Genomic DNA, 13,478 nt, shown 5'->3' with positions numbered 1-13,478 from the left:
TCAATGTAGATGAATATTTTCTCTTTTATTGTTATGTACTGTACTTTCCAGATACATTTGGCAGAATGTTTTTGTCTTTAAATTAAAATTCAATTTTTCTGTATTCTCAAGACTCATACATGTTTTCTGTACATTTAAACTCCTTTTTAGAGATATATAATACCATAATTAATAAGAGTTTACAAAATTACAAAAAATAAAAACAGTAAAATTTCATGCTTCATAATAAACTTACTTTACGTAGCTGCATAACTAAATTCATAAGATTTGAAGTAGATGTTTGGGTTTGAGATGCTGATGGTGACTGAATCAGATCTTCAATAGAAATTTTGTTCTTTAGAGCTTGATATAATATTTTCTGACGTTGAGTCAACTGACAATACATTAAAATTTCAATCTGAAATAAAATCAATAAATGTTTTTGATTAGTTAAACCATAAATAACTAAAATACAAAAGTAAAATTTTAACAAAATACATTAATGAAGAAAACTAATTTACAACAGCAATTATTTATTGTGACATCATCACAATGCCAAGCTGCAATTTTTAATCATATTTTTAAAATTTTTTAAATTTAAAATATATGCTCTCCATTTCAAATTAGTAGTGGCTTGCCCATGTACATGATACTTTTCCTTTAACAATAGAGTCATGCCGGTCATCTAAGTAACACCTTTCAGGGAAAAAAATTTAGAATTGAAATAACATGACTTCTGGTTTGTATGTAGTTAATCAGGGCCTCCTGCCCATAACTGGTCTTGACTTTCATCTATCTAACTACATACTCAAGGTGAAGGAAAGAGACAGACAGATAGATAGATGACAATGAAAATTTAAAAGTCTACAATTTTTCAAAAATTGCAGCCTAAAAAGTCCAGTGCTTTCACTACTTACATGCTCATATTCATAAGCAGCAATATGAAAATGATATAAAGTTATTTAAGAAAAAAAACTTATCAAATCTGTTGTTGTGTTTAAGTATTGATAATGTTTTGCTATAATTTCTTGTGAATAAACAAAAGGTTAACTATACTTAAAAGTAAATTTGAAAACATGTGAATTTCATAATGTTATCTGCTAATTCTAGGTCAGAAAACATAAAATTTTTTTTGTATGTTGATACTACAGATATATTTATCTGTCCTCACAACTTTACCCGAAACCACTAAAGGCACGTATATAAAACTTTTCATTTAAAAACCACACAAATTTGGAATGCTATATATATATATATATAAACCCCCAGCAACAAGTTGCTCAACTTTCTCAACAACGTTTAAAACTGCATGCGTGACATCATCTGTTATTATATTTTATTATTAAAAACGTTTTATATTTTTAATTATTATATTGGGTTATTCGGAAAGTAATTTTGTTTTTTTCATAAAAAAAACTAATTTTCTTATAATATATATTTTATTGAATTATATATTGACTATTTTGGTTTAATACGCTTTGCCATCTTTCTGGTAGTAGCATGATTCCACACTCATAAAAGTTCTGATCTTTGCTTACAAAAAATTGATCCAAGTGATTTTTGACATCCTCATTTTAACTAAATGTTTTACTGTTTAAAAAATTTTGTAAAGACCGGAACAAGTAATAATCTGAGAGTGCCAAATCTGGCAAGTATGATAGGTGTGGTAGCACATCCCATCCAAGCTGTAACAGTTTCTGACAAGTTACCAAACTTGTGTGAAAACTGGCATTATCATGGTGAAACACTACATCTTTTCTGTTGATCAACTCTGGCCTTTTCTGTCTGATGGTATCACTCAATTTGTCCCATTGATGGCAGTACACTTTTGAATCAATTGTGGAATTGTCTGGTAGAAGCTAAAAACAAAATTGCCTTAAAATCCCACCAAAGAGAGCATCTCTTTCTTTAAAAACATGTGGAATCCATATATCAAGCTTCGAAACAGAACCAAGTCATTTCAAGTGATCATAAACAATTCAATTTGACAAACTTAATTTCTTAGCAATTTCTAGTGTTGTTATTCAATGGTTATCTTCAATCAGTACTTATATTTTGTCTTCATCAGCATCACTGGCCTTCCAGAACATGGTGCATCTTCAATATCGAAATTGCCAAAACGAAATTTTGTGAACCAGTTTTGGCACTGTTGTTCTGTCAACATATCTTCTCCATACATGTCACAATTGTTTTCTTGTGTGAACAGCATTCTTACCTTTTTGATAATAAAAAAGCAAAATATGCCAAGAATGCTACTTTCAATTTTCCATATTTGATGGGATACAAAAAAAAAATAATTGCAAAGAATCAAACAAAATTATTTTACAAATAAGCCTTGAAATGTCAGCTGTTAAAATATATAATGACAATATGGTTTAAAACAAAATTGGCAGGGAAAAATACAACTAGTTCCTTTGGTAGTAAAAAATGAAATTACTTTCTGAACAACTCTATAAAATGGCAAAAGCTTAATTTTGAGTTTAGGAATGGGTTTTATAAAAAAATTGTAAATGCTAATAACTGTGAGATAAGCAGAGGGTCAGGGGTTTATCCTCGCTGGCCACTTACACTGCACAGGTTGGCAAAACCCGATCTCGTTGTCGTTTTGGATGGCTAGGAGGGCAAAAAAGTGAGTGGGGAGGTGCATTGGTAAGTCGACAGGCATCTTGGATTGACAGGAGACAGGTTAACAAATAAAACATTTATTGAATAACTAGAATAACAATACAAGGCGATTACAAACTATTCTACGGTACTATGTGGTTATATGCAAGTAGATATAAAGCTCAACAAGTTCTAAACAAACAGGTGGCTATGAGCTAAGGCTATTGCCGTTGCGGGAAAGAGAGTTTACAAAGATCTTAACAAAATACCTCTTGGGGTGAGATTGGACGATATAATTCGATGTATGGCAGTCGCCGATGATGTGGAAGAGTTGCTGTAGGTCTTCTCTGACAGTACTTCATTCCTGGGCATGGAGACGGACACAAGTACAATAATAACTTCCGATGCGAGCGCCCTAAGTTTCCGGTGGCGCGAGCTTTTATAGTGTTAGTGTGGGAAACTGTCGGTTGTTGACGATGACTTGCAAATTCTTGACAGCTAAGTGTCAACTTTCCCACCTAACTGTTAATAGTTACTGGAGACCTCTGCTCCATTTCTCCGCGAGGAGTTTTTTCTATCGGTGATTGTTTACAAAATTCTTGAACGAAAAAAATGAAAGTTTTCTTTCATTTACACAAATTTTCCTGCTAAAATCCGCGGTCTCACATAATGATTAAAATCGTCATTAAGTCCAACCCCTACTTAAGTCCGCCTTTCTCCCCATTCCATCAACCTTTAACCATCAAAATTTAATAGAATCAATCCACCTTACATACAAAGAAGTTTCTTTACAAAATTTCAGAAATTTTTGATAAAAAGCATAGGTGTGGTCTGAAGACCACGTGTTCTGTTGCCTAACTGGCTCGTAACCAACCCCTTGGGTGGTTCACGGTGTAAAGGAGGGACAGGCCCTCATAGCATAAAAGCTTCCTGTTGTAAAAGTTAATGGGAGGAGGGGAGATATGTGGTCCAAAGATCATGTGTTCTATTGTGTGATCCTTGGGTGGGCCGCAGGGTAAAGAAAGAATGGGCCGCGTTTTCAAAAGAAAAAAAGAGAGGGAGAGAGGGAGATCGCGCATGCTCAACGGAAGAAGTGGACTTTTTCGGAAGAAAGAAAGAGAGAGAGGACGTGTAGACGATAAGAGTCGCAAGATTGTGTTTTTTTTTTGTGTGTTGTTTCTTTTGTTTTAGTGTCTGTTATAGCGAAGGGACAGAGTAGTGATTGGAAGGACTAAAATAAACTTTAAGTTCCTTGCATTGGAGTCATAGAGTGTTTGATTTATTTCTTTGAAGTTTCTTTTTGTTTTGTTCCTGCACGGGGAATACTCTAAAGATCGAGTACTTCCCCTCATAGGAGTTATTAAGCTACAAAGTGGGTGAACAAAAACATGCCACACACATACACATACAGTAGACCCCCCTATAACACAGTAGATAAGTTCCGTGTTATAGGAGGTCTACTGTACTAACATACGTACAGAGAAAACCCCCCCAAATATTTTTGTATTTCTTAAGGTTTCTAGGTCCAGAGTCCAAAAATGTAAAAATCTTGGGGGGAGTCATTTTTTGACCAATCACCATACTTTCCCTCTGTTATATATAACAGAACTGAAAAAGTAATTACTGACACCTAAAATGGCTTATCAAGATGTCTGTGCAGAAATGTTGCATTGAATTGTCAACTGAAGATGACAAGATTACTGAAGATAATGTCTGGATGACATTATCTTCAGTAACGAGTCAAAATTTTGTTTGTGGTAAAGCGAACACTCACAACTGCAGTACTTTAGCTTCAAAAATCCACAAACAACTATTAAACATGTTTGTGATAGTCTAAAACATGTTTTGTGCTCTTAGCATAGATAAAGTATATTGTCCTCTTCTTTTTACTTTAGGAAATCAATAATATCATGTATCTGGATATTATGGAAATTTTCTCACTTCACAGTTAAATGATAACAACACAGAACAACACATGCACTTTCAGCAAGACTGCACACACACCCCACCATCATACAGATATCCAGGATTTCATCAATAAACATTTTCCAAATCAGCATGTTGATCAAGTTAAACTGATAGCATAGCCATCTTATATCTCATATTTGACATATCTCAAATTTTTCTTCTGGAGTTTTATTACAGATCTAGGACTTATTCCAACCTTGTCTGCAAATCTCCGAGCTCAAAGTTCTGTTATAGTTACTAAAGTTACAGAGTGAAGACATGATTCTCCAAGTTTCATAAAAAATTAAATTCAGATGGCATGTCTACCTTATTACTAATAGTGCTCACATCAAACCAAAATGTCTGTTTAAGGTAAAATCTGATGAGTATTGCTACAAGTTAACACCTCAACAGATTCTGTAAGTCTTCTAATTAAGATTCTATATACTTTCAAAGTTGTAAATTTCTTTTTGAATTACACTGTATAAAGCAATTCTATATAAGAAATTTCAAATTAGTGTTTATTTGACTGGAAGTTTTCCAACTCCTAGTAATAAAAATAAAGTCCATCGCAATACAAGCCTTGCCAGAAATATATTTATTTCCTAGAAATAACAAAACTAAGAGAATAAAATGAATATGTTCTTGGTCTGACTTGTACTAGTGAAAGTTTGAAAATATTAAAAATTATAATAAATCATGTAACAACGAAACAAAATCAAGAAACACTATGAAACATTATATTAAATACTTAGTAATGCTATTTGTAAGGAAAATCTGTATGAGTCATAGTAAGAGGGAAGTTGACAGTTAACTGTAAAGACCCACCACATTCAATGATAAAAACTGTCTCCAGATGTAGAGAATGATGATAATGTGACAATTTGATCCAGGAAGGTTTTATAGCTAGGGTAGATGGCCAGACCTGAATCCAGGTAGCCTGACCTTCAACCTCTCATCGCCTTCTCTTACAAGAGAGAAATAAAGGTAGGCAGGATCTTGAGAGAAAAAGAATAATAGAATTCAAGCATTCAGACCAGGCAAAACTTGAGTAAAAACCTTATCTAAAGATTTGCTAGAGGTTGGCAAAAATAAAAAAAACTAATCCCATCAGGTTAAAGAATCAGAACACAATCCCCACTCAAAGAAGAAAAAAGAATCTTTAGTCTATTTGATTTTATTTTGATGGTATGCAATTCATGTTAAAATTATATTTTAAGATCAGAGAGAAATAGTGTGAAATCATCTCATCTATTACTTCCATCTACTCTAATTTTGCTTAGGTAATCATGAATATTTTCATTTAACTACTGAATAATACAAGGGTCATTCTAAAAAAGAACATTTTGATCTGATAAGCCATGTAGTTCTCCCACCACCTCCTCCGCTGTGTCATGGGTCTTCCCATTTTTTTCACACCAGTCTGGTGCGATCATAACAGCAAGCTGCAATGATCGTTTACTGTTTATAGTGTGACTTTGAAATGTGTGACAAAATTAAAGATCCCGCCAACTGTGAGGTTCGTAGTGTAATATGTTTTTGAATGCAAAAAAAGTCTGCCCTATCAAAATTTACAGACAGATAACTGAAGTTTATCTGTCTGTAAATTTTCACTGACTACGCCACGCCGTTCAAAACAAATGGCAAGGATTGTTGTCCAGAGGCATCGTGCTTCTTCAGGATAACGTACCTCTGCATGCTGCTACATTGACGAAGAACTTGCTTTAGCAATTTAAGTGGGAAGTTTTTGAACATCCTCCTTATAGCCTGGACTTGGCCCTAAGTGATTACCATCTTTCCCCAAAATTGAAGGATTTTTTGGCCAGGAATCACTATGGAAGTGACAACAAACTGGAAGAGGCCATTAATGACTGGTTCAAGAACTTGGCAGTAACTGAAGGCATAGAAAAACTGGTGATACACTTTCACAAATGTTTAAATTTGTATGGTGACTACATAGAAACATAGCTAAAGTATCATATGTGTTGTAAAATAAGTTTTGTTTCATTATCTTAAATAAAAATATCTAGAGAAACAAACATTCTTTACTTTTAGAATGACCTTTGTATTTCAGAGGCTCAAATAAAGACTTAACTAAAAATAAATTTTAAGACAAATAACATTTTCAAAATTTACATCACATGACATTATTATATAAATTTTCTAATAGTCTGATATTTTATGTACTTATTTTTCTTTTAAATAAGTAATCACTTTAGCTATCAACAATCAGTCAATATTAATGTGAGGCCGAGACTTCACACCCCCTGTCGGGAAACTGACTGTAGAGTTAGAGCCATTAAATTGGTGACTTGTTCCATAAACAGGACTGGTGTGGTCGAAGAGTGGGGTGTGAGAGATGATTTAATTGTCGCATTCAATTGACAGATTCCCAATCGTACATTGTGGGAATGACTGAGGGATCATTTGCTGGGGTAATTTTGGTCATCACTTTACACCAAGTTCAAAGCGAAATTCGTCCAGCTCTCCTACAGAGGGGGCAATGGTCAGGACCGAGTGGTCCCAGCTGCACCTTCTCCGAGTCAGAAAAACACATTTAGAGTGTAATTTATGGGTCTGTCATCCAGAGAAGGGCTTGACTCAACTTTGGATGGGGGAGTTTGGGGATGTTCGGAGACCCCGTGGCCCAAATCGCATCCCTGACAACAGACCAGGGACCAATAGGATAAAAGATAACCATCGTTTGGACCAACCAAAACCTTGGGATTTCGGGTAAAAATATTATAAAAGCCCGAGATTCCAAGGACACGGGGAGGTTGAGGTATAAAATGCGAGATCAGACAACCTGGGATTGTGTTGTGGTCACTTTGGACTAAACTCAAGGAATTGACTCTCTCCAAAGGAAGAGAAGACCCTGATTTTCCAGAGATAACTTTGGACAGAGTCATCACCCAGACCCTTCATCCCTTACGAAGACGACTCCACCTTCCTCGAGTCCAGCAAGACCTCCCGCTTCTGGATCTCTCAACCACCTCCAGAGGGGCACAGAAGATGACCTCAGCAGACCACTCTGCAAACCAGCATTACGGGCAGAAATGAACTTTCCTCTGCAAAAACTACAGAACTGCTGAACATCCTTTGGCCTTATTTGTAAGCATGTATTTTATATAAAATAAACATGGTAAATTTTGTAAATACGATCTATGTGGATCTCTTTGCGTCCCGCAAACACTACCCCCATACGTTCAAAAGCCTTTCTCGTGTCATCCTGACAGATCGCGAGCAAAGCGAGAGTTGTAACCTTTTCACCTAAGGCCAACCCCTTAAGGTGAGTTGGGGATCAGGGCAAATACCTCACATTAATTAATTTCAATTGTCAGTGTTTCAACTGTAATATAAAATGCATACATTTTAAAATATACTTAAAAAACTTATATTTTACATTACCAATAAGTGTTAAATTTTTACCAGTTTTAAATCCTACTTATAATAATTTTCTTTGCATGTTGTTATACCAATATATAGAATTCTAACAAGAATAAGGTAAAAAAAAAATCATAATTCACAAATAAACATTCTTGCTTAAATGATTATAAATTAAAACAACACTAAACCATTGTTTGAAAGCCGATATAAAAAAAAGTAAAGACAATTACACAAAATCTGACAAGAGAACTATTATTCCTATTGTCTTGATGCGTATATAAATATTTATAAAAATTCAAAACGTGTAAATATTAGATTAAAAACATTTTCTTACCTTATCTGATAATTCATTTTCAACATCCTTCTTTATCCTTCTTAACATGAAAGGTTTTAATATCATATGCAATCGAGAAAGATGTTCTGAAACAAAAATTTATATGTATATTCATATAACACATTAAAAATAATACTCTTAAAATATTTTCAAAATCAGCAATGTCAAATAATTTTTTATCATGGTATATTCCATACTTATTTCTTTTTATTTCAATAAATATACATAAATTAATGACAAATTATAACTGTTAAAAAATGAAATTTTGTTTAAAAAATCCAGCAATGAGTTGCTTAACTTTCCCGGTTATTACGAGATCTTATTTAGAACTTTTATAATTTTAATTACAATATAACTTAATAAAATATGTGTGGTGCCTTCTTTTATGAGATTTTGTTATAAAAGCTTTTTATATTTAATTACTATAAAATGGCAAAAAGCTTAATTTTGAAAGTAGGGGTGAGTTTTATAAAAGAGTGTAAATGTTAATAATAAATAAAATCTTCATTAAGTCCTATCCCTCTAGAGTTACATAACCCTTCTCCATCTTCCAACCCTCTCGACTTTTTACCACCAAAATTTAATAGCATCAACACCTTTCACATACAAGCCATCATGCCAAATTTCGTTTCTTAATCTTTACCCCATTCTGAGACATTAAGCAAAATATACGCCAACACATACACACACCCATGAAATTTTTTTGTTGTGGTTTTTTTTTTATAGTTTTTTGATTCAGGAGGTCCCAAAACAAAGATTTGCAAAAAACTTGGAGGGGAAGATTTGACATGTTTCCCATACTTTCCCTTGTTATGTATACATAATAGACGGGAAAGTAAAAAATACACTACACAATAATTCTTGAACACAACAATGAATTTCATAACAAAACATGTAAACATGATAACATGAAAATAAAAATAAACAAAATAATACAAAGTAAGAAAGTCAAGTTCTTGCTTTATTGCATAATTATGCAATTAGTTTATAATATAGATGATTATGGCATGAATGGAAGTTTGGCACACAAGCACCAATTTCCATGAATGCCATAATCACTTATTATAAATGAATTGTCATACAGTATTTTGTGGTTAGACTACACCTACAACACCATACTTATAGAATTCAAAATTGTGGATAAACACGGTATTTGCACACCTGTGCCATAAAATTTTTATGGTACTGGTGCTGCAAACACTGTTTATACATGATTTTGAGTTCCATAAGCATAGTGTTATAGTGTAGTCAACCACAAAGATTTTTTCATATGTTCACAATGAAAACTTTTTCCTGATTTAAGAAATAATTGATTTTGTTATAAAATAGGACTTCAAACATCTGTAACTTGACAAATTCATACAAGCCAATTATTACAAATATTTTATAAGATAATATCATAAAAATGTATGTATTATCAAAATTTATATAAATTATAATCCTAATATATAACTATTTATTTGATATTAATATTTTGTTTTTTGTTAAAATTTTACTGTTTATTACATTTTCATATTTAGATTTTTTTGTGTTTCTACACATTCCTTTAATTAAATAAAATAACTAAGGCATAAAATTAAAATTTGTGATTTCTTAAAATCATATTGAGAATAATAGAAATTATTATGTTTTTCAAACTCCATACCTCTGACTTGATTTTTCAAATAGAAATACTAGTATATATTAGTTTATTCACATGAAAAATACTGTTATAAATTCAAGTATAAAAGAATTTAACATTATATTATTTTATTTTTTATTTACTCAAATAATCTGTTAAAGAAAATTATTTTAGATGTTAAACTAAATACTACTAGATATTTTTTGTTTTATAAATTGTAAAATTGATTTTAAAAAATTATCTATCTGATATTTTATATTAAAACTTTACATAATTATAAACTTATTGTCATTGAAGAATTAATAATGAAGTTTTCAATTTAAATGTATAAATAAAATCTCATTATAACAGCCTTCAGTTAAAAAGTTTTTCATTACACTTAATTAAATGTTGAAATAATTTACATTTTCTGTTAGCCACTAGGAAGCTTCATATTCTTGTACTATTGACACCAAAAAAGATGAGGCGTTTCATTTCATAGTTGTAGTTTGTCTAGAAATTTCTCTGCTTTTTTTGTTAAATAAAAAGTTTGTTTATTTAATTAAATTGTTTGTTATGACAATGCTGTGTGTCATCTAAAATACTCAACTACATCATTGAAACACTTTATTCACCACAATAAAAAAATTTCAGTTGTAAATTCTATTGAAACGTTAAATTCACTAGAGATATAAGACCTGTTAAAAGTATTATTGTCAGAGAGGATTTACTATTGAAAAGACAAATGGGTAGAAAGATGGTTGAAAATTTTGTTTTAAATGCTTTTGTTATTTTATAATAATAATAAATTTATTGAAATCAGTTTTTCAAATTTTATTATACTGAAAAGTTTGCTATTAAAAACTCACTTTCAATAATTTTAATGAAGTATTTGTTCAGTTGTAACACAAAACAATGACTTATTAAAAAATTTTATTTAAGAAACAGTTATAATAGAATTCTTTCCATGTTCAATGCAGTAAAACAATTGAAAAAAAACAAACTACAGGTATGCCACCAAATTTCCAGTGCCCTTGGTCCCAAAGGCTTGCCAGGTTAACCATTTTTCTGAACTAACCATGATGACATATAACAATAATTCATCAACCCACTAAAGCCTGGTACTCACATGCAGAAACGGACGATGAAATCCGTCAACAGTAAGCTAAAAATTGCCATTCTGTTGTCTCCACATTGTGTACTCACACGCAGAAATTACTGTACAGTGTGCCATTTGCCAGCCATAAATATAAACAAGCTACTACAGTAAATAGGCCATGTGCCAGTAGTTGAAAATGGTGCCAACCAGAATTGCTTTGTTATATCAATTAAACTTTCTAAGTTTGCTTATGATTTTATCACAAATAAAAAAGCACAAAACCGAAGAATTTGGATAGGAAAACTATTCAAAATCATTGGAAGTTAGGAATATCGAATACTTTTGGACCCAAATTACAGTTATGTTATTCTGAATACTTTACACAGTAAGTACATCTATTTGACATTAATATTTAAATCAGATAACAATATAGTGCATAAATGAAATATTTTAGCATATTAGTGTATAAATAAAACTTTTTAGCCTTGCCAACTGCCACAGTTCGAATGTTATTGTCCCACATAATGTTTATGATGATGCTGCTAAACAGCCTTCTTATTGATCTAAATTTTTATTGTTCTACTTTCCATGATGGCAAAAGTTGAAAATTCTCAACTTTGTATTCCATTAACTTTGATGACAAAAGTGATGTCATTTTGCTAAACTGTCAACAGTTTTCAGTCGTCCATTTCTGATTTTGAGTACCAAGCTTAATTATACACCTCACATTTTTCTAAAGTATACTATGGACTGTTAGAAACTTAAATAAATATTAAACATAAATTACATTTGACACTACAAATCACTGACTCTCATCTCTCTCAGAAGCCAAAGCTAAGATTAAATTTAAGCAAAATAAACAAAGAATGTCACAAAATTGCAGTATAACCATAAGTTCAGTGTAAATAATGTAAATAAGCAGGTCTTACATAGAACACCATCTGTGGCCACCCAGTAAACTAGTCTGGTGGCCTCAGGAATTTCAAGTTCCTTCTCGTAACTTTGTCCAGATTAAAGGTGGTGCTGAACCATCAGTTGCTGGAAATTTGGTAGCATACCTGTATTTATTTTGAAAAATAAACCAGCAACATTTAAAATTTTGCAGAGCCATCTGTTATCACAATTTATTTAAAAACTCTGTTATATTTTTAACTATTATAAAATGGAAAAAGCATAATTTTGAGAGTAGGGATGAGTTTTATAAAAAATTGTATATGCTAATGTGAGACCACGGATTTTAGCGGGAAAATCTGTGTAAATGAAAAAAAAAACTTTCATTTTTTTTCTCACAAAGTAGTGTAAACACTCCCGGAGAGAAACAAGTCCTCGCGCAACTAACAACAGTTAGGTGGGAAAGTTGACACTTAGCTGTCAAGAATTTGCAAGTCATCATCAACAACTGACAGCTTCCCACGCTAACTATAAAAGCTCGCGCAACCGGAACTTTGGGCGCTCGCATAGGAAGTTGTTTCTATATTTGTGCCTATCATTCTCCATGTCTAAGACCGGAATCCCGTCGGAGAAGACCTTCAGCGACTCTTCCATATCTTCGGCGACCGCCACACTTCGAGATATCATCCAATCTCACACACAAAGAGGTATTTTGTTAGGACCTTTGTAAACTCTCTCTCTCCCGCAACGGCAATAGGCTTAACGCATAGCCGTCTTAGTTAGAATCTATTTACTTGCATATAACCGTAGAATAGTTTGTAATTGCCTTGTATGTTATTCTAGTTATCCAATAAATGTTTTATTTGTTAACCTGTCTCCTGTCAATCCAAGACGCCTGTCAACTTACTGACGCACCTCCCCACTCACTTTTTTTTCCCTCCTAGCCATCCGAAACGACAACGAGATCGAGTTTTACCAACCCGTGCAGTGTAAGTGGTCAGCGAGGATAAACCCCTGACCCTCTGCTTATCTCACACTAATAATGAGTAAAATTGTCATTAAGTCTGACTCAAGATACGACACATGACCTCCTTTATCTCCCTATCCTCTTGACCTTTAAATTAATGACCAAAATTTAATAGCATCACCCTCTTTAATATTCAAACCTCCCTGCAAAATTTCAGAAACTTTTGACAAAAAACACAGGAGTTATTAAACTTCAAACAGAGCAAACAAAATTGTGTTGTCCCCACACACACTAACATCCATACATGCAGAAATTATCCCTGAATTTTTTGCATTTCTCAACACTTCAAGGTGTCTTAAGTCCAAAAATGTAAAAATCCGAGGAGTCATTTTTTACTGGATTACTATATTTTCTCTCTGTATAACAGTCAGGAAAGTAGTCCATTTCAAAGAACAAAATAATTATCAAAACAACAAAACAATAAATTTCTAAATCTTCAAATTTTTGTTATTATTTGTAGGTTATTAAAATTAGAAGTACAAATACAAAAATTTTTTTATAAATAAATATTCATATTTTTATTAAGTTTTTTGCAAACATTTATATATGTAAAGAATCTATTTAATGTGTATGACTTTTGTAACCACATTTAAAATTATCATTATATAAA

The 13,478-nt window shown here is 32.3% G+C and overlaps 1 protein-coding gene across 1 annotated transcript in view; it reads right to left on the bottom strand.

The window, feature by feature from the left end:
- Positions 1 to 13,478, bottom strand: part of Ino80 (chromatin-remodeling ATPase INO80) — a 116,205-nt gene that overhangs the window by 26,293 nt on the left and 76,434 nt on the right. The window contains exons 20-21 of the mRNA XM_067263841.1: positions 8,252 to 8,337; positions 236 to 397 (exon numbers count right to left, since the gene is read on the bottom strand). Coding sequence (XP_067119942.1) covers positions 236 to 397; positions 8,252 to 8,337 — 248 coding nt within the window. The remainder of the gene's footprint in view (positions 1 to 235; positions 398 to 8,251; positions 8,338 to 13,478) is intronic.

The sequence above is a fragment of the Centruroides vittatus genome, unplaced genomic scaffold (genome assembly GCF_030686945.1).
Source record: "Centruroides vittatus isolate TY-2023 unplaced genomic scaffold, ASM3068694v2 contig_18, whole genome shotgun sequence".
Classification (NCBI taxonomy): Eukaryota; Metazoa; Arthropoda; class Arachnida; order Scorpiones; family Buthidae; genus Centruroides; species Centruroides vittatus.
This window is presented reverse-complemented; position numbering and strand designations above follow the sequence as displayed.